The 26,493-nt window shown below is 52.9% G+C and overlaps 2 protein-coding genes and 1 long non-coding RNA gene across 3 annotated transcripts; 1 reads left to right on the top strand and 2 right to left on the bottom strand.

Annotated features, from left to right (window-relative positions):
* SST (somatostatin) lies at positions 1-1,612 on the bottom strand. Its single transcript, XM_010716759.3, has 2 exons — positions 1,373-1,612; positions 1-520 (listed from the first exon to the last, which is right to left on the bottom strand). The coding sequence occupies exons 1-2, from the start codon at positions 1,508-1,510 to the stop codon at positions 308-310; spliced, it is 351 nt and encodes a 116-aa protein (XP_010715061.1). The 5' UTR covers positions 1,511-1,612; the 3' UTR covers positions 1-307.
* Positions 1,613-7,155: 5,543 nt separating this feature from the next.
* BCL6 (BCL6 transcription repressor) lies at positions 7,156-23,373 on the bottom strand. The gene is made up of 10 exons (XM_085232795.1): positions 23,257-23,373; positions 15,371-15,409; positions 14,289-14,456; positions 13,380-13,601; positions 12,263-13,243; positions 11,485-11,666; positions 10,519-10,686; positions 9,286-9,416; positions 8,966-9,103; positions 7,156-8,493 (listed from the first exon to the last, which is right to left on the bottom strand). Exons 3-10 carry the CDS (start codon positions 14,447-14,449, stop codon positions 8,350-8,352), a joined length of 2,127 nt encoding a protein of 708 aa, XP_085088921.1. The 5' UTR covers positions 14,450-14,456; positions 15,371-15,409; positions 23,257-23,373; the 3' UTR covers positions 7,156-8,349.
* A 105-nt stretch (positions 23,374-23,478) lies between these two features.
* Positions 23,479-25,851, top strand: LOC146543639 (uncharacterized). Its single transcript, XR_014885443.1, has 3 exons — positions 23,479-24,351; positions 25,007-25,174; positions 25,266-25,851. It is a non-coding gene; the product is annotated as an uncharacterized LOC146543639 (long non-coding RNA).
* Positions 25,852-26,493: the final 642 nt, after the last annotated feature.

Below are 26,493 nucleotides of genomic sequence, written 5' to 3'. Positions count from 1 at the left end.
TCACTGTTCGAAACATAAAATTTATTGCAACAAAGAATCAAAAATAGTACATCTGAAAGAATCGCAGAGCGCATGTCATTAAAGAACTAGTCAGAAATCACAACTCAAGCAAATCGTGTACAATCGGAACTGAAAGTTTTATTAAAACAACTCGAAATCAAACTCAAATATTCCTTGTGTGTTTACTTTCACCATTACTGTGGACCGTGTATTTACAGTCTTCGCCTCTCGTGGTGAAGGTTCTGCTCAGGGCAGGGGAACAGGAAGAAGGCGGGGGTGGATGGGGAGGACAGGTGGGTTTCAAAAGCTAACAGGATGTGAAAGTTTTCCAGAAGAAGTTCTTGCAGCCCGCTTTGCGTTCCCGGGGAGCCAGCGCGGGGTTTGAGTTGGCCGAGCGCTCCAGCTCCAGTCTCACTTCATCCTGCTCGGCACCTCGGGACAAGTCCTCCGACTCCAGAGCTTCGTTTTCTGTCTGGCTTGGCTCTGAGAGCAGTTCTGCCAAAAAGTACTTGGCCAGTTCCTTGGGGAGAGGAGAGGGAAAGCAGGAGAGATCACAGTTATTCTTTGGCTGTTGGTGGCTCACCTCCTTTGTGCCCAGGGATGTACACGGCTCCGCAGGAGCTCAGCTCGGCAGCTGCCTTAGAGCAGCTGTGGCTACAGAATAGAGCAGAGTGCTGATACCTACCTGGTGCAGTGAGGAGATCCCCGTCCTGGCTGTGCCAGAAAGGAGCTCATCCCAGCACCACCCCATACCCCTTTTCCTCACTGCTGGTCTGGCACTGAAGACAGACTCGGCAGGGATGCTTTGCAGCAAAGGAGAAAGCTCACAGAGGAAGCTGAGTGGGGGCACTCATCATGGGTGATTTTCTTTCTCATCCCTCCAAGTCCTACTGTTCCTTTGCATAGCAGAAGACATTCTCCTGCAGCACAACCTTGGTTCAGTGCCCTGGAAAGCTTCCCCAGGAGCTCTGCTCTCTGTCTTAGCAGCAGCTACTCCTTATCCCCCAGTAAGATGTGCTGGGAGAGTGGTCTTGCCTTCCTGCCCCTAGTCATAAAGCTCAGCCCTGGCAGGGAACCAGGGAGCTATCAGGGAACCGAGCTTTGCAACAAGCAACCCGGGGTCTGGAGCGGGGACACTGAGGAGCTGCGGTGAAGAATCTGCACGGATAGCACCGGGGCGTCCAGAGGGAAACCAGAGGGGTTTGCAACGGGGAACCCAGGAGTCCGCTACGGGATGTCGGGGGGGAGAAGGAGGGTCTCCAGGGGGAAGCAGGAGGAGAAGCCGGACTACGTGGAAGGGGAGGGAGCGGGGTTCGGCAGCGAGGGTGCCGGGGGCTCCAGCGGGGCGTCCGTCCCGTCGCGGGGCTCTCACCTGCTTCCCGGCGGCGGCAGCCAGGGACTTCTGCAGGAACTGCCGGAGCCGCGGGTCCGAGGGGGCGGCCGAGACGGTGCCGACGGCCAGGGCGATGGAGAGCAGGGCCAGGGCACACTGCAGGCGGCACGACAGCATCTCGCCGGCGGGTCGGGCTCGGGCAGGAGGCGGCGGGGAAGAGCTGACGGCTCCGCTGCGGCTCGGCTCCGGCGTTGGGGATCTCCTCGGCTCCCGTCGCCTTTTTAAACCCTTCTCCTGACGTCAAGGCGGGGGCGCCCCCCTCGCCCCACGCCGCCGGGGGTGGGTCTCTGCCCGGCCCGAGGGGGGAGGAGGGCCGCGGCCGGGGATGCTCCGCTCTGCCCGGGGCCGGCCAGACACCTGCGGTGCTCCCTAGGTTGCGTTCCTCCCCCCCGCCCGCTCTCCGGAGGGTTTTTCTCCCCAAACCGCTGCTTATCCCGTCCTCGACTCTACTCATCCGTTCTCTCCTCCCCGAGCTTCAAAGCCCCCCCAGGGGGCGGTGAGGGGTTCCTGGCTGTGCACCGCCCTTCCCACGGCCCCGGTGCCAAAGCTCCTCTCGTAGCTCTCCCGCCCCGCCGGGTAACAAACGGCCGCACAGCGGCGAAGCTGCAAATCCTTCCCTTCAGGGCGGGTTTGCCTCCGGTTCCAGAATGGATCGAGGGATGCAGAGCTGTCCCCAAGGATGCAGGCTCCTTCTGCCTCCCCGGTCCCCGCGGAGCTCTCCGAACAGGACCCCGACCTGCTGCGGCCGCCGTCGGGGCAGCTCTGCTATCAGCCGGCCGCACAGAGCCCGGCTCTGCGACATCTCCGCAGCTCAGGAAAGCGGGCACAAGCGGTGTCTTGGCCGTGCAGGTTCCTGCAGAGCCCGCTGGGAACCCCCCCGGTGTCGGGTTCAAACCCACTAAAACCTCAGTGGAAACGCTTCCATCCCGCTGGTCTCCCCCCTCTCTCCCCGCCCATCCCCAGCGGGCTGCCTGCAGCCCACAGCGGGCAAAACTGCCGGAAGGACGGCTCCCTACACCCCGAAGGATGGACCACGTCTGCCCTGTCCCAGGTGTCAGGAGCAGAGAAAATTGCGAAGAGTCCCGCTACCTCTCAGACACGTGGTGTCAGGGGACCCCTCTTCCCATTCCTAGCGGCAGAAAGTCAAAGGCTTGTGGGAACAAAGAGTGAGCTCCAGAAACCTGTGTAGGGAACCTGCTTTGGCAGGGGGGTTGGTCTCGATGATCTCTAGAGGTCCCTTCCAACCCCTACAATTCTGTGATTCTGTGAAACCTCCAGAAGGATTATTTCAGTTAGTACTGAATTAACGCTCCCCCAACACCGCACCCCCTGACCATAGCGTTGCTGAGCTGGAAACAAAGAGTACGTATGAAAAAGTTCCTGCTCTGCTTTACAGCCCAGCAAAAGAAATTGGTGCTGGTCGCTGGTTCCCAATCAGGCTGAGCAGACACTGCCTACCCTGCAGGGTGCATTCTTTCCCCTGGGCAGACATCTGCAGCCACACGTCATTTCAGCCACTGCATCTTCCACAAATTTTGGTGCAAAAGAATGCAACTGGACTGATTTGGACCAAAAAAGAGCAGACTGGCTCCAAGAGCCATGAATCTCGGATCTCTCACATCACCATACTAGCAGCTGGACCTGAACACGTCACTCCTCTTTCCTGCAGTCAAAAGAACAGGGCCAGCCCTGGGCATGGCAAGTGTCCAAGACTACAGATGTTAGGACACCACTCCTATCCTGGCCCTCTCAGTTGCCTTCAAGAGACGTTTCCTATGGGTGGCTTCCCTCAGCAGCAAAACCCCTACTTCTCATAGCTGTGCCAGTAGCAGCAAATGACCCCCAAGTCTCTCATGGCCAGTGTGGTTGTACTGGTGTAAAAGGTGTGAGATAACACTCTAGTCCATATGGGGCTTTCCGAAGCCATTCTTAATGCCCTGTCCAAATCCAAGCTTCTTGGCTCACCATTTGCAGCACCTCTGTGTGCAGGAGTCCAGCCCCAACAAAAGGCTATTCCTTGCTGGCTGTTGTCCTTGCCTATCTTTCACATTTCATTTTATTATCCATACACAAGGAAGAAGGATGGAAGGCATCCTTCTGCAAAGTAGTAACATTCAATGGGCCTTCAGGCTAGGAGCAGTGCTGCTGTGGTTGGAAATATGCTCCCTGCAGCCTAGTCCCAGGCAAGCAGAAACCCTTGGTCCTCCAGGGGATCCCTGATTTTGATGGTGTCTCTGCCTATTGTGATTCTGCCAGCCATACAGGGACGAGATCTGGAGGAACAGGTTGGCTCTGACTCTGCCATTCTACAGCACTGGGGCGAAGCAGAAGCTTCTTGGTTGCCTCTGGTCCTGCATCCCATCAGGAGATGACTCAGCCCCTGAGCCAGAGCAGCCTCAGGAAGGCTCTAACGCCCTCCTTGTCCATTTCTTCTCTCCTGAGTTTGGAGCGCTTGGGCAGGTTGGAAGCCAGGGCACTGGTTGGAAATTTCCCCTATATTCGTCTTGGTTTGTTCCAATGGACTGAGATGGAGCTTCTATTAGATTTGAACTTTGTTCCTGGATAAAATGTTGAAAGGATCAAAATTCTTCGTGCTCTCAGGCAAAATTCTGAAGAATCATTCTGGTGTTCTCCAGCAGAAGAGTTTCAGCATTCTGTTTCAGAAAAAGATCTGAAAGAAAAAATTCAATTTAACCAAATGTGAAAACGTGCTCTGGTCCAGAAAGCCCTCTTGTGCTGACCTGAAGGAAATCAACAGACAGGGTCAGGAAAAAGGGAGCCCATTTACCCTGTTCACCTTTGCAGTGTCTCCTTCAGTTCCTTCTGGGCAATGGGAAATGCAGGCAGTCAGATGTCCTCAGGACGCTGGTTTAAACAAAGAGGAGCAAGGTGCAGATCTTCCACTTCCCACTCCTCTGTGGGATCAGCACGTTCAAATTCCCCCCCCCCCCATTCCCCAGCCAGATAAATCCATCACTGTTAGTCTGTGGCACAGGTGACTCGATTCCTTTCTTTCTGCAGCAGCGCTGTGGGGCATGTAGCTCTGCAGACGATTGAATTGCATTGAATTCCTATGACTGCTTCCTTATCCCAGCTCTCCTCCAGCTTGCTCCACAAATCCAAAGCAGTACAGCAGTGCCTGAGCCGAGTGCACAGGCTGCACGCTCAGTGCTGCGCCTGCACAGTGTGCCCTCTGCTGTCACCATGCCTGCAGGAACAGCTCTCATTGCACCTCACCATCCCAGCTGTCTCCTGCAAAATGTTCTCCAAGCTCTCTTCGCTCTGCTGTCAGGAGCAGAACAGTTTTACCACACATTATTGCCGTGACAGCAGGGACAAAACATTTTTCTTACATTGCAGCAGTCAGCCACGCTGTAGTGCCAAGCTGTGATCTGGGAACCAGAGCTGTGAAATTCTTCTGGTTGCTCCTGGCCACCGTGGGCTGCAGCTGGTCTTTCCTTGCAACAGATCCAAGTGAGGCTAGGGACAAACTGCAGGACATCAGCTTCCTTCTGCCTGCAAACTTTCACAGAATGTTTTCAACAGTCCCACTCAGTCCCAACTTCCTGGTGGTTGCCCCCCACCAGCTCAGGTTGTCCAGGGCCCCATCCACCCTGGCTTTGAGCACCTCCAGGGATGGGGCATCCACAGCTTCTCTGGGCAGCTGTGCCAGGGTCTCACCACCTCTGAGTGAAAGATTTCCTCCTAACATCTCACCTAAATCACCTATATTTTAGTTTAAAGCCATCATCCTCTGTCCTGTCACTACACCCCCTGATGAGGAGATTCTCCCCATCTTTCCTGTAGGCCCCTTTAAGTACTGAAAAGCCATAATAAGGTCTTCTCTTCAGGCTGAACAAGCCCAGTTCCCTCAATCTTTCTTCATAAGAGAGATGCTGAGCTCTCTGAGTATCTCTGTGGCCTCTTCTGGACCTGCTACAGCAGCTTGGTGTCTTTTTATGCTGGGACCCTAGAGCTCAACACAGCACTACAGGTGGGGCCTCACAAGGACAGAGCAGAAAAAGACAATCACCTCCTTGACTGCTAGCCTCAACATCACTCAGGATATACCTGGCTTTCTGAACAGCAGGCACACACTGCTAGATCATGTTAAGGTTGTGGTAATTGTTTGGGTTTTTTGACCCTCAAGCCCTCCCCAGCTGCTCTCAATCCCATCACTCAGCCTGTATTTGTGCTTGAGATTGCTCCAACCCAGCTGCAGCACTTCACACTTGCCCTTATTGAATTTCATGATGTTCACCTATGCCAACCAATCAAGCTCTCTCCCAGTAGCATTTCTTCCTCAGGTGCAAGATTTTAAGATTTTTCCCTAGAGCAACAGATGTCACAGTGCAGGTTGGATTCTCTCTTCTTCTTCTTTTTTTTTTTTTTTTTTTAAATCATTCATTCCCAGCACTCCCTAAACTCCATCCTCGCCTGCCCCCTCGTGGGCATCCGCCAGAACGCAGCCAAATGCCTCAAAACCATCCTGCAAGGCACTGACGGACACAGCCCTCGGAGCTGCCAGCAGAAATAAAGTGCAGATAGCGTCCTTTGGTTCCCCTGTACACCGAGGTCAACGGCCACATTTGGGAAAGTCCCAGGTGCGGTGCCTGCATTTAAATATTCTGTACTTCAGCATGATCTGCAGCACCAAGGAAAGGAGAGGCAACCCCCAAAACGCTCAGCTGGAGGGAACCTGACCCATTTTTTGGTTGTGGTCTCATATTAGAAGTAAAACGAGGCTGGGGCTGAGAGCTCACTGACGTGCTTTCTGTTGCAGATGAAAACGTGGCCACATTCCCATTTTTTGGGATGTCTTTGTGTGCAATGGCAGTGAGAAGGGTACTGAAAGAGCTGCTCAGACATAGCCTAGGAAACTTCATGGAAGGTGGTCGGTTTATCAGCTTGCTGTTGTCCTTTAGAGGACTGGAATTGCTCAAGCCCCTTCTCTGGAGCTAGGATTTCAATGGGCTGGCCTGGCCAGTTCACCATTTACAGGCTTGAACTATGCATAGTGTAGAGCTGAGTGTGCCCTCACCTCTACCTGGGGACAAAAGGCAGAGGTGGCTGTCACTTCAGCTGGACTGCCTGGATAAGGCATGACATCATTGTTAAAAAAAATGATAAGGAAAATAGTATTTGTTTTGCAAACACAGTGGGAAAAGGAGGTCACAGGAATAAGGCCTGCTTGTCTGGGAATGGCGGGGACTGTCAGCACAGCCAGCAGCTTCCAAAAGTGCCAAATGCAAGGACCAAGAAAAGCTGCAGCCTCAAATCCAGCTCCTGACAGCAGGGAAGAACCTGAACGTGGCCGGCGGGCACAACAGCGTGCCTGGGTTTGTGGCCAGCAGGACCTCATCCCGCAGCCTCCTCTTCCTGTTGGTGCTTCGAGACCCACTGCAGTGAGTCACCTCCAGCCCTGCACCCCAATTAGCCCCAAATGAACAAAACATGAGCTGAGGCCTACCCGGTCCTGCCCCTCAGCAGCGCTGCCCATGGCACACAGAGGTGCCCTCGGCGAGTCCCCCTTGCCTTGCTGCAACCTGTGAGCACACAGCAGGAGGCACTTTGGGTCTCCCCCCATACTGAAGGCCCCCGGTGGCTTCAGCCCCAGCTGCTCTCTCCCTGCTGAGCAGAATCCCCAGGCCCACCCGGCCGCGGCTGGGAGCAGCACAGAAGCTCAGCCCCTTCCATTCTGTGCTTCAAGAGGCTCCAGGAGGAAGGCAGGCAAAAAAAACAGACCTGTCACTGCATGGTGCTTCACTTTTCTTCATTTTATTCTTTTATTTGTACAGCTATATTTTACAGAACGCATTAATGCAGTTTAGACACAGCCCAAACCCTGTCTCCCGAGATTGTTTGTAACACAAGCATGTAAAATAAGACTGAAAAAAAAAAATATATAATCCAAAACAAACAAACAAAAACAAACAAAATAAAAACATTCCCCAACAGAGAGTTCCACCAAAACTCCTTCTGCAACATCAGGCTGTACCTTGAAGAAGAAACTGAGCTCAATATAGTCCATACATTGAAAACTTCCATTGAAAAGAAAGGCACCGTGCGAAACCACATTTTACATATATACAGACTGAGAACTAGAACAAAAAAGTTACATTTTATTATTATTTTAAATTCCTTCTGCAGCTTTGTTGGTTTAATACACACTTTTTTGTAAATTGTAAACCTTCACTTGCAAAAAAATACAAATACACTGATGCATTTAGACAAAATATTTTCTTACTTGTACAGATGCAATACTTTAAAATATCTCGTTAAGTGCTCTATCATAATAAAGATTCTCAGAGTGGCTTCTGCCTGCAGAGTCCAACTGAGCTTTTAATGCATTTTATATATTTTTAATATAGCTTTTTTAAAGGTCTATATATATTTATTTTATATATATATATTTATATATTTATATCTATATATATTTACAACTCTGCCATAGATTCCTTCACCTTTGGTTAAAAAAGTTAAAGCCCTCTCTTTAATAGCATACTTTCTCTTTAAAAGAACACACATTTTGCATACAAAAGAAAAAATCTGTTCCCATAAATCAACATTACATTCCTCATCTTCAAACGGCAAAGGCTGTGAAGGTTAGACTCCAGAGTTTATCAACACTCCACTGCACAGACATTTAAAATGACTACTTTTCATTTTTATGTTCTATATACAATAAGATCTGAATAATTTTCTTTTTTTTTGTTTCACATAACTGGGAAAAATAAAACCCGTGTTTGTTCTTTTTTTTATTTTTATTTTTTATGCTTTTTTAGTTTGTTTCTAATGTTTTCCACCTATCTGCACTATGGGTTTAGAGGCACTCCATCATGTGATGAATTTATTTTTTTTTTTTTCTTTATATATATATTTTTTTCTCCATTAAAGTGTTGCAAGTATCCTTTGGACAGCTTCCCTCTGACCTCCTCCTGGGAAATCCTTGGCCTTCAGCAAGCCTTGGGGAGCTCTGGAGGCACCTCGTTGGCCGAGATGCGGTACTGCACCTTGGTGTTTGTGATGGCCCCGTGCTTCTGCCGCAGGTGCAGCCGCAGCTGGCTTTTGTGGCGGAAGTGCAGGTTGCACTTCTCACACTGCAGAGCAAAAAGCAAAGGCACGAGGCGTCAAAATCACATCCGGGGACACATCCATCCATCCCTTGGAAGCGGACAAGCAGCACGCCCAAGCAAATACCCATCCTCCCCCTGTGTACTGCGCCCATTGCACAGATGGAGTGGAGAAAGTGGAGGTACAGTGGGAGAAGCAGCGGGGAAGCTGCCGAGCCCCCAAACCTTGACCCAGCAAGGCACGGCACGCCTCCACACAGCTCCTCTCTCCATCCCCACGCACAGCAGGAGGCTGTAATTTAAGCCACGGCTATCTAGAGAAGTGTAACCTTCTTCCAGAACTGAGGAAGAATAGGAAAGCAGCTCTGATGCACCAGTGCTGGCCACACATCAGAGCATTTCCAATGCTGCAGCAAGCCCGTGTGAACGATTTGGTGTCTTCCCACCCGGCGGGTTTGTTAGCATCCCAATCCCTGAAGGAAGGAGGCTGGTCACTCACATGATACGGCTTCTCGCCCGTGTGGATTCGAAGGTGGCTTTTGAGGGTCTGCAGGTGCCGGAAACGTGTGCCACAGATCTCGCAGGGGTATGGCTTCTCCCCAGTGTGAATGAGCACATGAGCACGGAGGTGGGCCACCTGCGAGAGAGCAGCCCCAGGTTAGGTTTCCCACTGAGCCAACAAGCTGGTCTCCACCAACATCAAACCCCAGTTTATCCTCTGCATGGCCCCGCAGCCCCCTCCATTTGCCCCAGGTCTTCAGCAGGATCCTGGCCTTGTCCCACCCCTGTGGGTGCTGTGGTCTCAGAGCTCACACCAACCTGGACAAATCTGGCCCCGCAGGTCTCGCACTTGTAGGGTTTCTCTCCGGAGTGAATCCGTGTGTGGGTTTTCAGGTTGGCTGGCCGGTTGAACTGCGCCCCACAGATGTTGCAGCGGTACGGCTTTTCTCCTGAAGAGTCCAACAGAAAGGACAAGGGGATAAATATCACTGTGCCATACGCATGCGAGTCCCAAAGCACAGTCCTGCCAAGTGCCTGACCCCTTTAGAGGTGTCTGTAGCACACAGGTATTTTAGGAAGAGAACAACAGGCAGAAGCAGCCTCGCTCATCTCTGGAGCGGAGTTCATCTGCTATTGGTGATTTCGGGGTTGGGAGCTGCAGCCTCCAGGGCAAAAGAGAAAGTCAGGCAGCAAGGATTAACAGCATCACTCTTCCTAGCTGGCACCCTGAGTGTCCCCACAGCACTGAGCAGGGCACACAGCTGCCTGACAGTCCCCAGCACGTCCCATTCCTCCTTGGAGGAGTGAGAAGAGCCAAGAGAGCAGGAAGCCATGGCATGCCTGGTGACCTGGCTCCATTCATTCTTCGGACACGACTCCTGCTGTCAGCCCTGGCTGCCTTTTCATGGCAAGGGGGGAGTTGCAAAAAGATTTTAACTAGTTTCTTCAGGCTGATTGAAGATGAGCTCAATGGGGAACGGAACAAGCCATCGCCTGTCCCTTCCTGCCTTTTTCTTTTGTTTAGCATTCAAGGGCAAATGGGTTCCTGCCTGGTGGATTAATTGGACCCGGGGGGAGTCAGAGGACCTTTGAACCTGCACCATCAGACCCAGCCTGGTGCTTGTGTCATCCCGCTTGTCTCTACAGCTATGTGGAGCTCCAGTGGGACTGTGGGACCTTCCCTCTCCAGCCAGGGAGCTCGTTGTTGGCATTAATAAAAGCATGAAATAAAAATCCCCAGATTTGTCAGCAAATGACTAACCCCCTAATATCCCTTTCCTTTCCCAGCTTTCATTGTGCTGATTCACAGGGCCCATTCGTTCACAGATTTTCCTATCAGCAGACTTTCTGCCAGGCTAGATACAATCTGGATTTCTAGGATGTAGGAAAAACAACAACCAAAAAAAAAAAACCCGACATGATTTTTTTGATTTTCCTTTTTTGTCTGAGTAACCCAGAGGGCACACATCTGCCCCCAGCCACACGTTTAGATAAACACCCAGTGCTTTATAGCAAACAAACTCAGCCCCTGAGGAGCTGCAGACGCCGTACCTGTGTGGACGGTTTTGTGGCTGGCGAGGTTCCCCTTGTAGCGGAAGGAGGCCTGGCAGCGGTCGCACTTGTAGGGTTTGTCGCTGTGGACTTGCAGAGAGTGTCTCTTGAGTGAGGCCTCCTCGGAGAACCGACAGTCACACTCATTGCAGAAGAAGGCTCCGTTCTCTGAGGAGCAGATTGGAGAGCGGTGAGACGGGTGATGCACAACTCTATGCACCCCAATTATTTTAGGCATCTTCTGAAGGATGCTTGGTCTGGAGCAACTCCAGCACCTTTAGAGGTCTTCAACCTTTATGGTACAGATGTCTTCCATGAGCATGGGAAGACCACCATCTCCTGAAGAAGCAGGCAGGTCCCCTGTTACAAGGCTGCCCAACTCTTAAATGCTGCGTGGAGCTCTGAGCATCACACCTGGGTTACTGCTACAGATCTCTGCCCACACCACAGTGACAATTCTGCATTCCCTCTCCCTGAGCTACAGGCAGACAGATATTGTCTCTGGGCTTGTGAGGTTTTGCAACAAGATTGCAAGGCTCATTATCTGCATTTCTCCAGATGTGCACATTTGGCTCCCTGATAATGAAGGTATCGTGACAGATGCATGAGACATATTACCTTGCCCAATCCCCATTAGGATCATTACATCTGCCAAGCTTGTTCTCATGTGATAGTGGCAGGGTGGAGTTCAATTTATTTCCTGTCCTTAGCTGCCAGGTTAGCAGCAGGTGACTAACTCCCCACACAAAGTATCTGGATGGTGCCGGGGAAGGGGAGGACAGAAGCAATGCCCACTTGTGTGCATCTCACACGTGTGCACAGAGCTGGCCAGCCAGTTAACACCATAAAGCGCTTTGTGATCCACCGGCACCAGAGACAGGTCTGGCACTCCCCTGGATGAAGAGCACTGGGTGAACATGTCCCCTTGCCTGCTGGCTGAAAAGGTGAACGGGATGCAGGACTCACCGCAGCTGGAGTCAGAGTACTCAGACTGGGTTTCCCCCATCTCCTCTCCAAAGGCTGAGCCAGAGGTATGAAGGCACATCTCAGTGTGTTGTGGGGACTGGCAGCCGCAGGAGCTGCACTTCGACGAATGCATGTAGAGAGGGGACTGCCCCTCGCTGCTGCGTGGGGACCCATCCCGGGACCTATGGAAGGACAGCAACACACACAGCTGTGAGAAGGCTCTTGCTGTGCTTGAGCTACCCGGTCCTTGTTGTTTGCATCATTCCAGACGCGGGGAACACCCATGGTTTATGGGGAGACTTCTGAGCTAAGACGCACAGCATGGCCCTGATCAACAACAGGTCCCTGAGCCTCACCCTGCAGGTGCCCATTGTAAAATGACCTCAAAGCTCTCTAGGAATATCCAGGTCCAGGGAACAGCACGCTGCTCCATGCTAATTCAGCCTTGCAGTGCCTACAGCCAACCACAAGCTCTAGGCAGCGATTTGGGTGAAAACCATGCTTGCCAAATTCATGCTCCAGAAACCATCCAGAGCTGCAGAAGCAGGTTGGGAACTCCTGACCCTGCGTTCCCAACTCCACCATGAGGCCAAGCTGGCACTGCTATCATGGGGACAGCTGGAGTCCAGCCGATAACACTGGCAGTGCTTCAACAAGCGCAGAGGTTTCCACCTGCTCACAGCCGGACACCCCAGCACAACACTACAGCTATGTCACACACCTCCAAACTCTCACCAACAACACAGGGAGTCCTATCTGCCAGGGGACACCTTCTTACCTGTTAACAATGTTGTTGAGTCTGCTCGCTTGGGGGATATTGGAGTCTTCTCCATTCACGCTCATCTTGGTGGGGGATTGCACGTTGAGATGCTCTGGCTCCATGGACTGCTGGCAAGTGGACATGGGCATGTAGGTGCGAGGAGAGAGGGTTCCCATCTCATTCTGGTCAGCACTGTCTTGCTTGGTGCTCTGGTTAAGAGAGTTGAGGACAATGAATTTGTACTTCTTCCAGTTGCAGGCTTTGGGATCAGTGGGGCTCTTGGTGAAAAGAGAGTTGGAGTTCTGACTGATGCGGGCATTCTTGCTGCTGCTGGACTCAGTGGGAGAGTTGGGCTGACAGTCTGACTTCTGGGGGCTCTGGGGGCTGATCAGGCCCTTGCGGTCCAGGGGGGTATTGGTGGGCTCAAAGTGCTGGCTGATCTCATCCTCTGAAGAGGTCCGCTCCTCTTCTTTGGCCACTTTGTCACAAGAGAAGTAGGAATTGTTCCGGATGGAGGGGACAACAGGTTTGGGGCCAGAAGCTACACTGTAGTGCACGTCGCTCCTGGCTTCTTCAGCAGCACCTTCTTTTGGAGAATAGATGGTGGCGTGGCACATGTTGGCCGAGATGTCGGTGATGGTTCTCATGTACTCCGTGGGGATTGTCCTGGAGCTGTCGCACGGGATCCTCTCCTTGGGGAAGGCACTCACCCTTGAGAGTTCGGAGAGAGGCATCCTCATCTCCCGCAACTCATCATCCACGAGGAAGCCACTGAGAGGCAGAGGGCTGTACCCAGGGTAGGAAATGGAGGATCCAGGCAAACTGTTGAATAAGCCAGGTGCGAAGGCCCTCCCATTGCAGAGGGACCCATTCTGGAGAGGCATACTGTTCTCTGAGACATCTCTGCCTCGATAAGCCATCACCTCTGGGTGGTTCAGCATCCGGCCAGCCAAAAACTCTTCCCTTGGGGTCTTCACTGCAGACACCATCTCAGCTTCACTGGAATCAGGCAAAAAGGAAGAGATGCATTCATTTTCAGCACATAAAGATAAGTTTGTAGCTACTTTGTCAGCCCTCCCCTCTCCCGCCCAAACACACCGTGCCAGGCTCTCCAAAGTTCACTTGTGGCGCTCACCTAGATTTGACAAACCTTCGGCAAGTATCAACCACATGCTCCATCTGCAGGTACAGTGCAGTGGCCATCACAGCCATGATATTGTTCTCCCTCAGGTTCAGGCGGGAGGTGTACATGAAGTCCAAAAGGATGCAAAACCCTTCAGGGTTAATTTCAGGGTCCAGGTTGATGACATTCAAGTTGCACTTGAGCTGGTCAGTGAAGATGCTGTAGAAGAGGCCACTGCAGAGAGAGCAGAGGAAAACAATCATTACGACGATTAAGAAGAAGAAAGGAGAACTTACTTGAAATCCCTTAGCTCACAGAGTCCTGTGCATGGGAAGAGAGGAGGAGGAGGCAATTACAGTATTCCCTGAGCTTCCCCCTTATTATCAAGCTTGGTTTCCTAGTTTAGTAAGCGTCTTCTGCACTGCACTTTTAGCAACCGGCACAGCCTGCTTTTAGATCTCACCTGCTCAACAGCTCCCCACCGCCTTGCTTTAGAAATTTCCCTTATTCCGTTGTCCTTACCACCACTCCCCTCCCCACTAACTCACTTCTTTCAGAAGCCTCTTGGGGCATCCATGCTCACTCTTTCAACCCAAAGGGAAAAAAAAAAAAAAGAATGCTGGCAAAACATTTTTCAGATGTCTTAATAATCAAATCTTTGCTTCTCCAAATCTTTAGATTGTCAGCAGGAAACCCCGGAAGGCATCTGCAGTAATGAGGTGAGGTAATGGTGGGATGCTTATTAGAGGTCACTAGGAAGCAATCCTTGACCTGGAAAAGGATTTCAGACCCAACTGGGCTTGAAAATCCACAGCCCTAGAGCCAGAAGGAACAGCTCCAAAAATAGCAGAAGATACAGCGGTCACAGAGGGCTCAATCACCCCCGTGGAGTGGTTAAAAGCAGAGGGAGCTCCCACTCACCTGCAGGCCATCAGCACTGTTTTGTGGGCTCTGAACTGCTCCCGGTTCACAATGATGACGACGTCGGTCAGGATATCCCGGCTTCTAAGGCGGTTGAGATTGAGGAGGACATCACTTGCATGGCGCGTGAACTGGATGCAGCTGTCTGCTGGTGAGGCCATCTTGAGTCTGCCCAGGACAGAAGCAGAAAGATGGGAATGAAGAAAAAGCCTGAAGAGCACCCAAACCTCAGTGGAGAACCCACTGCTGCTCCAGGATGCCTATGGGCAGCCTGCTGCCCTGTAGGGATGCCCCCAGGTCCCCTGGTGAGGCCCCAGGGGCAGCAGCAAGAGCTGGTGTGTCTCAGTTGCATCCTGCAAGCAAAGACAACTGGACCCTCCTGAGGATTATCTCACAGGCTCCTGCCTCACCCAAGGCAGCCCCACCCCCAGCCCACTCCTCCCACCACTACTGCTCCTCTGGTTCATCTCCTGAAGCTCCCAGCACAGCTTCAGCCGCAGGAGCCAGCTCCCTCATCCCAACTTGGCCATGGGAATCAAAATGAGCCATGAAGTTCCCAGCTGATGGTGAAGAATTTCAACATCTGCTCACATGGTGGAGCACCAGCCATCATCCACCATCAGACTTCTTCCCTGCTCTCAGGTGGCCAGCCCAGAGGAGAGCTGTATCTCCTCTCTCCCACTGAATCGATGATGGCAGTGAGAAGTGGAGCTCATCCAACCTGCTGGGCTGCTGCCCACACTGCAGCCCAGCCTCTCCCAGCAAGGAAGGATGTGGTGAGTAGAGGAACAACAGCCTACTCCCAACACAGCACCCAGTGACCCATCTCAGAGATGTCCAGCAGCCTCCCATGACAGCCTACATTGCCCCACGTCTAAAGTTCGGGCTGCTTGTGCACCTCCAGCACCAAATTCCACTCTGACCCCTCTTTCCCAGCCCCATCTCCTCCTCCTTTCTCATGTGAATGTATTTTCTACAGAGAAGCTGCTTTCCTGAAAACGAATCTCAGCTGGGTCTAAAGAAACATTTAATCCAACGTTGTATAGGGAAGGTGGGTAGGGGGAAAATTGAAATGTACATACCCAATGCCTCAATTCACAGTCCAAAAGTTTCTTTCAAACCTGTAAATAAAGCACAAGAAAACAAACACCGTGTTAGCAGATAATAATGAATTGGCTGTGGCAAGGCACAAGCTTGCTGTTTCCCTACAGTATCAGTGGGATAAAAGCTAGAGATAACAAACCCTGCACTCTCCAGTAAGGTTAACATTTGTTTCTTCCGGTACAATACGTTCTTATCACAACCACAGGCTTTGAGAATCCAATCATAGTTTCTTCCACACCCTCTAGCCCAAACCATGGGCGTATGCCAAGGAGATTTTCATTTCCATGACTCAGGAGCTTGAAGGCAGGTGGGGAAGGGAAGTCAAGTGAGAATTTTCTCACCACTTCTTTCAGGGACAACTCTCCCCTGCCAACATCAAATTCCAAGCCAACCCCACGTCCAAAGACCTCGTTCTCAGCACCTCGCTCCCAGCACCTCGTTAACAGGTATGACTTACACACCAGCACTTGCTGCTGCTCTTCTCAGAAACCTGGACAGCAGCTGAGTTTGGTCCTCCCGAGCCACTCTCACCCTTACTGAGCAGCAGGAGAAGCACTTTGGGACAGGACAGCCAGACAGAGCCGGGAGGATGCGGATGTCAAGAGCCACAATGACTTGGCCAAGATCGTGTAGGAAGTTGGTGGCGGGGACGGATGAGGACCCAAACAAATGCCTTCCTCCAGCTGCTAGAAGAGCCTTCCCCAAACCTCAAGCTTTGTCTCCAGCAGCTGGCTGCACGGGAAGCACGGCTGGGGCAGCACGGCAAGGAAACCCAGGAGTTAACTCACACTGTTACTTCCACATTTACTAACAACCAGCAAACACAATGAACCTGGCACCAACAAAGGGGGAAGTCCTCAGCAGGAACAAGATGTGCAGTTAGCGAGTGATTGACTCTGCAAGCTGGAGTGATGCAGCGGGACCACCAGCACTTGCAGAGAGCATGTGCAGCCCTGTACCTGCAGGTGAGGTGGATGGAGCTCCCCTCCTGCTCCAGAGAGGCTGGGATGGGAAGAAGGGGCATGATTTAAGGCGTGATGTCAAGCAGAGCCTAGAGGGGTTTACAGTCCCACTGCAGCCATCAAATGCAAATCTTCAAGATCTGCCGCTCTGAGCCTGCGCACAAAAAGTGACTCATTTCCCAAATCCTGCAGGCTCTGACCTTTCTGTACTTGCTCACCGCCAGCCACTCGCAATTGAAAGCTCGGGCTCTGCAAGGAGCTCAGCACACATTTGTGTTCCCACCATTTGGGGCTGCTGGGTCACATCCCGCCCTTGGCTGGGCTCTCGGTGGCTCACCCCGGTGTCACAGATACAGGGACTGACCTGTCTGTAAACCAACAAACTGAGATGAACTCTGTGCCTGTGAGCATCACGTGAGAAGCTGCTGCTGTCGCCAAATTCCCTTACTCACAGCACTAGCAGTTGGGGGTGGGGGGGGGTGTGGGGAGACACCCAGACCCTATGCACCCTCCCAGATCCCCTCTCCCAGCGCAGTGCTTGGTGCAGGCAGGTGCATCCCAAGCGCTCTGGCTGCAGGACGCAGGATCCTTCCATCCCCTCTCTAGCAGAGCAGCATTAACCCTGCCCCTCCCAACCTCTGCGCTCCAGGGAAGGAGCTCTGAGGAGAAAGGGACAGTGATGAGGAGCAAAGAGAAGCGATGGGGAGCATAGAAGACCACCATGGGCAAGCACGATCTTCTCCATCCCCATGCCCCCCCACCCTAGGATGCTCCCCCACGCTCAGCTGCATTCAGAGTATCACCCCAATGTCCCCCACCCCGAAATTTTCCTGCCCAGTACCTCAGAGGTGTGGGCCAGCGGCAGTGCTGGAGGCTGCATGCCGGGGCTTGCTGTACCCGGAGAGGAAGGTCGGGGCCCATTTCGGGGGTGGCCACATGGGACTGTCAGTGCTGCTGCCTTCCAGGAAGGCAGTGGGTCTGCCCCAGCAGTTCAGGGAATGGCCCTTCCCTGCTGGCACCTCCCCGAGAAAGCCTATTCCTGGAAGGGAGCCCAGGGCCAGTGCTGCTCTCCCAGTGCCAAGCGGTTCAGCTGTGTGGGGAGGGAACCCCCAGCTCCACCCCACGAAGAGGGGAAACCCCCCACAGCTGCCCCCTGCACCACAGAGAGGGGAGAAGCTGCAACCCCCATCTCTCCATCTTTCTGCCATGCACAGAGCAACTCTTCCCATCCATCCACTCCTTCATCTAGGGAATCCCTTTCCATCCATCCATCCATCCATCCATCCATCCATCCATCCATCCATCCATCCATCCTCCCCTCACCCTCCGCAAAGAGGAGATTCCTTTCTCTCCTATCCCACTTTGCATGGAGGCTTCTCCTCACCCTACCCTCTCCCCCCGTACTGATAATCTGGAGGAGGGCACCCATCACCCCCCCACCTGTTCTCCTACCCCTCCAGCGCCTGCTGTGCCGACTCCTTTGCATCACCCCAGAGTAGTGGATGGCTGAAGTCTCTCTTCCCCATAACCTCATCCCACACAGCACTCCGAAACTGCCCGCCCAGGGGAAGCTCCATCCTGCCCCCTCACCCCCAGCCTGGGCATACTGCCAGCTGCCCCCCATCCCACAGACGGATGCTAGGTTCCTCCACTGCCGAGCCACAGCCACAGAAATGAGGTGTGGGGGACTGAGGGTACACCAGCACCCAGCTCAGCTTTCCCCGTGCCACGCAATCAGGGGGCACCGAGCGTCCTTTAGCTGTCACAGCGCAGTTTTTATTAATTTAGCAGCTTCTGGTTGGCGTCTAGGCCAAAACGTGGCTTGGTTAATAATAAGCAAAGGAGAGACAGAGAAGAGTCCTAGCACACTGTCAGCACAGATCAAACGTAGCATCGCCAGCACGAGCCCTGTCGTTTTTTCCATCGTACCCTTCCGCCAGCAGATTGCACTCGCTCTATCGAGCGGTCTCTGCTAACTTTCAATGTGATCCAATTTCCTGCCAGCAAACAAATGTTTCTAGGAAATGCAATACATTATCCGAACGGGTTTATTATCAGCATTTGGAACCAGGAAAACTGCATATTTTCTTGAGCACTGCGGGGAACTTTATAGTTTGTACTTCAAAAGAGGGTTTAAAAGGATTGCCCTTGAAAGCCAGCCCGGCTTAAGTCTCCACATTGTTTTGGTCTTTGCAGAAAAAAAAAAAAAGAAAGAAAAAAAAACAACCCACAACACAGCGCGGGGGGAGCGCAGCAGAGCCGCCCCCAACGTTTCCCACCGAGGGCACGTACCCGGGAGCTGAGCAGAGCCCTTGGGAAGCGTGGAGCCTGCTGCAGCCTTCCCAATGACCCCAAGCAATTGGCACATGAATTTTTCAAGGGAAGGCAGCAGCTACGTCCCAGCCGAAGCAATGGAGTGAGGCTGAGCACTGCTCAACTGTCAGAGTCCCCATCCCCGTGGGGCTCAGGGAGGCGTCCCGCTGTCCGCTGTCCCCACTCCATATGTCAGCGACCTGACCCTCCCCATCTCTGTGCTGTAGGGACGCAGCTCGGTTGGCAGCAAGGATCCCAGCATCCCACCTGGCTGCAGTGGGACAAGTGCAGCACGGGGTGCACTACCCAGGAGAGAGCACCTCTGTATTTACAGAGCCAAATGGATTTAAGGAAGGGACATCTTCCTTGGGACCCACTGTCCTGCATTGTACTTATCCTGAGCTCTGCCTGCTGCCAGCAGCAATCCCATCTTTCTCACAGAACCCATGGATTCTCAGACGATCCCAGCAGGCAGCCCAAAGGGAGCACATCAGCAAGGAGAAATGGGGGGAAAAAATACAGACCCCAAATTCTTACTCCTCTCCCAGCTCCCTGCTTCAGGTATGAAGCTCCACAGGCACCACAGGGGTTTTTAAGCAGCCTGGAGAACTAAATGCTTCAGGGGTACATGTGCCTTTTGGCTGACATGCCCCGCTGCAATGGGAACACAAGGTCTAGAGCGGATTTAAAACAAAATAAGAATAAATGCAGGGAAGGATCCATTTGCAGTCTAAATTTGTAGTCTGAAGCCGACTGGTCAGACGCTAACTTTCGGACATCCATCTAACCCAACTGCAAACTGTGAACTCCTGAGGTTTGCCAATGCCTGCTGTAAACATGGAAACCGAGTGTCACTTTTTGCCAAACAGAAGAATGGTTTAAAAATAGATCTAGGAAAGAATACAGGCACTCAACACACAGGGCTCCTGTTTATAGACTCCCATGCTGCTATAAAACGGAATGAGAGGTTACAAGAACGCAGGCAACTTTCCACCAAATTTAGATTTTACAAACTTCTCAGAAACCTGAAAACAACATTTTAGGCTCTGTCCGAACCCATAAAAGCCCTTCATTGGGAGTTTGCAGCACTAAAATGGGCATGAAATGGTTCTTCAGCCACCACAAGAAATACGTGGACGGACAGAAACTGCACTGAGAAATGCACCTATAGGTGAGAGCTCCGTTCTGCTCACCTATGGACTTTGTAACAACAGGTTCTTTTTAACGGGGTATTCAAACACATTAAGAGGGTATCCACCCCCGCTGCTAAAGCACACACCGAGTTTTACCACCTGGCTTTGTAATGGGTCTTGGAAGGCAGTCAGTGGTTTACTAAAACAAAACAAAACAAAACAAAACAAAAACGACAACAATCCTACAAATTAACATCAGGCTGCTGAAAGTAAAAACAAACAAACAAATAACGAAATAAAAGCAGCACAGCGTTACGCTCCGTTCTAAATTAAGCAGAAATTCGGATTTAAAAAAAAAAAAAAAGGGGGGGAGAGGGGGGAACCCGTCGATCGCCGCTGTCTCAGCGCCGTCCCCGCGCAGCGCGGCGCGCACACGCACCGCTGGATGGCAGCAGTCAGCCGCGCTGCGGGACGGAGCTTTTCCCCTATGGAAAACACAACACCCCGACCAAACCTGGAAAACATATAATTTGCTCGATGTAATTCTGTTTCTCTTAAAACGCGTCTGAGCGACGTTATTATTATTATTTTTTTTTTATGAGCTTTTCCAGCCTTTTTTTTTTTTTTTTCCGAATCTTCGTGTTTCTGCGAGGTTTATTTCTGTCTCATCGGGCAGACTTAAGGTCCTCCCCGCGATGTCTACAAAGTATCATGAAGACTTCTGACAGATTCTCATTTTTATTTATTTATTTTTTTTCTTTCAGCGGGATCGGGAAGAATCACTTCTCATTCCCACTTCTTCCTTCGCAGTAACAACCACCCGGTTCATCCCCGCTTCCCCTCCGAATACTGACTCAGTCGGAACGGAGGGGGATTGGAAATTGGGACCGAAATGCATCCCCAAGCTCTTTGATCTGCTTTGCTCGCAGACAGAGCTTTTTTTTTTTTTTCCTTACTGGAACGACGCAATAATCCATTCCCCTGGAAAATTGCTCGACACCCTCTGAATATTTGAATGGCTTGATGGCTTGTTTCACGGGGCAAAAATTGCTGTCTGCGTTACATGGCTTTAAAGCAGCAATCCCATCGTTAGAAGAAAATAACAGGAGCTCAGGTTCTGCCTCACTCTCTGTTTCTATAGATAGAGAGAAGGCTGCCCTACAATATTTTCTTAGGGATTTTTCAGCTGTAACCCCCCAAGGACGGCTGGAGAAAGCCTGCGTTCATTCGCAAAGCTCTCATCCCTCCAGCAGTCAAAACAATTCAGCAAATCCTCATTTTCTAACCGTTTAAAACCTCTGGCCAGGGCTCGGCGTGCAGCCCCGGATGGAGGAGGGCTGACCCCAATCAGTGACACTTCCACGGGGTAAGAGCTGGGGCTCAGACAGACGTGGCTCAGCACGGAGCTGCCCTGGTCCCACATCTGCCCGCTCCCAGCCCAGCTCTGCACCGACCCCGCACTCCTGAAATCAGTGGCAAAAAGCAAAGCGAGGCCGGCTCTGTTTGTCTTGGTTTCGACTCACGATTTTAAGCCCAAATTTGCTTTTTCCCTGGAAATGCAACAGGGGGTCAAAGGCAGCTTTTTAGGCATATCTGAGAGGCCGCTGCCGGTTTTTTCCAAACAAACGCCCTGCTTTCTGTTTCCCTCCTTCCCAAGAGGCGATTTCATAACATTTCATACTGTGACTTTGCAAACTACAGGAGGGGAAGGAGGGGGGGGGGTGGTGGGTAGAATGACCGGGGTGGGGGGCACGACCGAGAGAGGTCGCTGCCGCCCGACCACGAAAGTTTTCACAACAAAGTTGGGCTTTTTCGGTTTTGTTTTGTCTTTTTTTTTTTTTTTTTTGGTAATGATGGGGGGTAAAAAAAAAAAAACCGCTAAATAATAATAATAATAATAATGATAATATGGCATTTTCCTTTCGCACCCCCCTTTTCTGTATTTTTTGGAGGGGAGTCGGGGGGGGCGGGGGGTGAGAGGGGCTGCGCAGCGCGGCGGGGCCGAGCGCGGAGGTTGCGCGGCCGCTCCAGGAATAGCGCGTGGCCGGGGGCCAACCGCGCGGCTCCCGGCGGCAGATTTACGAGCTCTGTCCCCACGCCAAACGCGCCGCGGTAGTAAACACAGGGGAAGGGCCGCGCTGGGGGCACCGGAGGCTGCCCCGCACCCCGACGCAGCGCTGCCGGGATCCCCGCTCCGTGCGCGGCTGCGCTCCGCGCGGACCTCCCCGCGGTTTTGTTATTACGATCACGACTCTGAGCCCTGCTCAGCGCTACACTCAGAGTCGCTTCACGCACTTTTTCCCCCCCGTTCCCAAACGTCGTTCTTATTTTGAGCGCTGCGTGCTATTTTCAGAGTCGCTTCACGCACTTTCTTCCCCTCCTCTCCCGTTCCCAAACGTCGCACCGCGCTTTATTCACAGCCGCCCCGGTTCCCCGTCGAAGCCAACGCGGTTCCCCCGCCCCGAGGCCGGCGGGAGGGAGAGGACGTGCGGCGGTCGGGCCGGGCCTCCGCGCGGGCTCCCCCCTTCCCCGGGCCGGGAAATGCCGCAACTCTCCTCCATCAGCGCCCGCTCCTCGCCCGGGGCTTGACAGATCGCGGCGCGGCCCCGCCACAGGTTGCAAAAAACGCAGCCGCATCGGGGACGGAATAACAACAATCGGAACGCGGGGAGAACGCAATCATCATAGTAATAAAAATATAAAAGCAAAAGGGAATGGAAACCATGCGGAAAAGGCCCCGAGAGGAGGCTGCGGGGCGGCTTCGCGCGGTGGAAAAGAACGACAGCGCGGGGGGGGAGAGAGAGAGAGAAAGAGAGGAGAAAGGGAAATAAAAATGAGGAGAATAAAAATATAAAGCACGGCCCGAGGAAGGGAAGCGGCCCCGGGAGCGCAAAGCGGCCTCGAGCCGAACGGGCTGCGGGAGCGGCTCCGCGCTGCGCCCGCCCGAAGGCTGCAGGTGCGGGGCGGCCGCGCTGCCGGCGCTGCGGGGACGGAGCGCCGGAGCGGGACAGCGCGGGGCGGCACGGCCTCGGGAGGCACGGGGCAGCGCTTCTCTCGCGTCGTGGGTAGAGGGGAGCGCCGGGGGTCGATTAGTTAATTAGGGCCGCTCCGAAAGAACGAAGCGAGTGGTTAAAAAAAAAAAAAAAAAAAAAAAAAAAAGGGAGCGGGAGGAGGATGGAAGGATGGAGATTGTTTGGGTTGTTCGTTTCTTTTTTTTTTTTTTAATATATCCGAGTGCCGTCGGGGCACCTGCCGCGGGAACGGGGGGGAATGGGAAGAAATATATAGGGGCGGCTCAGCGCCAGGAGTGGAGGGAGAGAGGAGGGAGAGAGAGGAGGGAAAAAAAGAAGAAAAAAAAAAAAAAAAAAAGAGAGCGAGAGAGAGAGAGAGAGCGAGAGAGAGAGAGAGAGAGAATTAAAGGGTAAAATCGGCCGCGGCAATAGAAGCAGCAATCACCTGGTCTCCGGGCTTTCCTAGAAACTCCTTGCATCACCACTTCTAAGAACCCCAGTTCTAAGAATCAACAGAGCCCAATTCTCGGAATTTGAGCTGCAGACTCTACCACCGCCACCAGCGCGGGGAGGGACGAGGACCTCCCCTACCGCGCTTCCGCCGTCACCGCCGCGCCCCCGCGCCCCGACAGCCCCCGCCGAACTCCGCGAGGGCTCAGCGCGGGGGGTTCCGCCGGGCCGTGAGGGCGGCGGTGGCGGAGAGACCCCCGCTGCTCCGCGCTCCCCTCCGCGCCCCCCCTTTTTCCGCGCCCCGAGTGGTCGCGCCCGGCCCGCGGGTCACGTGGCGGCGGGTGGCGGTGTGACGTGGGGGCGCGGCGGGGTGGCGGCGCGCGGGCGCGGAGCAGCGCGCGGCGGCGCGGAGCGGAGGGGTTCGGGGGGTCCCGGGGCGCGGAGCGGAGCGGTGCGGAACGGAGCCCCCAAAGCGCGGCGCGGGGCGAGAGCTGCGAGAAGCGCTGCTGCTTTCTTTCATAACGAGAAATGGTTTTTAATTGTTGTCTTCTTGCTTTTTGGGGGTCTCTTTCGCATTGAGCGAGTCGCCCTCCCCCCTAAGACTGAAGCCAGCATCCTGCTGCATGGCACCGGATTTTATATTTTTCATTATTTTTCATTATTTTTCGTAATTTTTCCCTCCACCGCTTCTTTCCTTTTAGCTAATTTTTGGTAACCTATCCATCTGCTCGTGGGATCCACTTTAGGGGAACGGAGCTTTTTCCATCCGGACACCCCGTGCGCTCCCTATCCCTTTTTTCTCCCCTCTTAGAATCATTTAATCATTTTTCTTATCTTTTATATATCTCTATATATTACTTTTTTTCTTTTTTCTTTTCTTTTTTTTTTTTTTTTTTTTTTGGGGGGGGCTTTACTCTTAATACCGGAATCTTTAAGGAGAAAGAAAAAGGAGAAAAAAAAAAAAAGGAAAAAAAAAAAAAGACTGTGACAAATTTTTTTGATGCTTTTTTTTTATTTTATTTTTTTCTCTTCCCAGGACTCTCTCGCGTTCTTTGTAGCCGTTGTGGTTATTATTGCAAAAAGCGGCCCCGTAAGTGTGCACCCGGCGGGGCTTCGCCGGCACGGGGACACGGAGCGGTGCTGCGGTGGGGAGCAGTGGGGGGGCCGTGCAGTTTGCGCTGCTCTTTGCAGCCGGGTTCTCGGGGGGAGGGAGGGGGATCGGCGGCCAAGCGTTGCTCGAGTAAGGAAATGTATGGCCCTGGATGAAAATACGGCGCACTGATTGATGCCCCGTCTCTCAGCCGTGTGCGTTTATTTATTCGCACCGGGCCTGCGGCGGGGCTGCGCTGCGAGGCCGCCGGTTGATTTTCCCCGACGGTTTTCCTGCTGGGGACCCGGGGCCGTGGCAATGAACAGAAATGTGTCAATGAGCGCAACCGATGCGGCTCTCGCTACCCTCGCTCCGCCCCGCCGAGTGCTCGGAGCCGTCAGCGCGGGGCTCTGGACGGGTCTCGGAGCCGAAATGCTCGGGGCTGCGAAGGGGGGGGTGCGAAGAGCCGTCCCTTAGCCCGGCGGGGAGATGGCACGGCGCTACCGATCGCTCGGAGGCCGGCTTTCCCGGAGCCGGAGCTGCCTCCGGTGCCACGGAGCCATTCCGGCAGCTGCCCTCGGGGCTTTCCTTCCTTCTATTATTTTATTTTTTCCTATTTTCTTTGTTTTTAATTTATATTCTATTTGTTTTACAGCAAGGAAATTAAAAAGCAAAGGGAGTTGAGAAACAAACCAGAACAAAACAAGCCCTTTGCCGTTTGTCGTTCTCCTGCAGCTCGGTGCTTTCGCTTTGCCGGGCCGGGGCTGCACCGCTCCGGGGTGGACTCAGTGTGCGCCCGGTCCCGGAATGTCCCCTGCTAGAGGTCAGCCAGCAGCAGCCCCGCTGGGCCCGGAGCTCGGCCTGGCTTTATTCGTTGGGGGTTGCTTGCTTTATTTTTGGCGTTTTTCTTCCAGTTTAACGCCTTCTCGTCCCCCACCCGTGGAGCTGCCGTGCTGTGTCCCGATGCCACTTCAGGGTCCTGAAAACAGCAGTGGTGGCTTTGGGGTGTGAGGAGAGGTGCATCTCCTTGGGACCCCCCCTCCCTGCTCCTATCGGTGCTGAGCAGGCGAGGCCTCATTGCCCCTGGCCCTCTGCTGTACCTGCTTGGCTTAAAGGGATGCTCACTTTGCACTTGGTGGCAGCCGTGCGAATGGGAGGTGACATTGAGGGGGCAGCAATTGGTGGGGTACTCCCTGCCCTAATCCTGAACCAGGAGTTGTGGCCCCAGTGATATACGGGTGGGGAAATCATGGGGGCTGTGCTTGGTCCCCTGGTGCTGCAGGTGCTTCTGCCACAGGGGATGGGGCTGTGGGGTGCCTCCTGCCCCAGCTCTGCAATGGGGACTTCAGAGTTGGAGATGAGTGAGGGGCTGTTGGGCCTTTGTCCCATAGCGACCGGTTTGGAGCATCCTGGAGGCCTCTTCCCAGATGAGCTGCACTCCTGGAAGAAGTGCCTCATCCTTTGCTAAATAAACAGAGTTTAGGATTTTTTCTTTGGAAATTAACTCCTTAATTAACTCCTTCAGGCCGTGAGCCTTCCTCAGCCCTGTACAAAATAACAAAACAAATCCAGGAGAGGGACACTCAGCCTCAGAGCCGCCACCAGTCCCAGCCTGGGGATGGTTGCACGCACGGGGCCATGTGTGTGCATTCCCTGCCTCCATGGAGCTATCTTGTTTGCTAATCTAACCTACTTTTTGTTATTATTATTTTTTCTTTTTTTTTTTTTTTTTTTTTTGGTCAGAGGTCGGTGCTGTGCAGGAACCTGTTCTTTCTCGATGCAATCTCAGAGCTTTTTGTGGGTGTCTGATTTCTGTAACACGCTTCTGTTTCCAGTATGAATGTCACGCATGAAGAATACCATGACAGTGCTCGAGGTGCACACGATCTTATCTACCTGACATTTTGGGCTTTTTTAACCGTCCATTCATCCAATTTGCATAAAAATCACATGAGCTGCTTCCCCCCACGGCCCCCCCTCCCCTTTTATTTTTTCGCGTATCATCATAACAAACCGCTTACATTTGCTTCTCTGACAGCGTCAGAGCAAGAATTGCTCAGAGCTCCCTTTCCCCTCTGATGGAGTCTGGGGGGGTTCAGTGCTGTGCAGGAACAGTGCTCCCATCCTGCTGACTGGTGAGGC

This window comes from Meleagris gallopavo, chromosome 11, assembly GCF_905368555.1.
Source record: "Meleagris gallopavo chromosome 11, MGAL_WU_HG_1.1, whole genome shotgun sequence".
Taxonomy (NCBI): domain Eukaryota; kingdom Metazoa; phylum Chordata; class Aves; order Galliformes; family Phasianidae; genus Meleagris; species Meleagris gallopavo.
Note: the sequence above shows the minus strand (reverse complement) of the source record. Positions and strands in the feature narration are given on the sequence as shown.

What these genes read in the sequence shown, in the direction of transcription:
- SST (XM_010716759.3), bottom strand. Translation starts at nt 1,510, where the DNA reads ATGCTGTCGTGCCGCCTGCAGTGTGCCCTGGCCCTGCTCTCCATCGCC. An exon ending in CTGCCGCCGCCGGGAAGCAG is followed by an intron (nt 521 to 1,372) that starts GTGAGAGCCCCG and finishes CCTCTCCCCAAG; the next exon opens with GAACTGGCCAAGTACTTTTT.
- BCL6 (XM_085232795.1), bottom strand. Translation starts at nt 14,449, where the DNA reads ATGGCCTCACCAGCAGACAGCTGCATCCAGTTCACGCGCCATGCAAGT. An exon ending in CGAAGGTTTGTCAAATCTAG is followed by an intron (nt 13,244 to 13,379) that starts GTGAGCGCCACA and finishes GCCTGATTCCAG; the next exon opens with TGAAGCTGAGATGGTGTCTG. An exon ending in CTCAACAACATTGTTAACAG is followed by an intron (nt 11,667 to 12,262) that starts GTAAGAAGGTGT and finishes GTCCTTCCATAG; the next exon opens with GTCCCGGGATGGGTCCCCAC.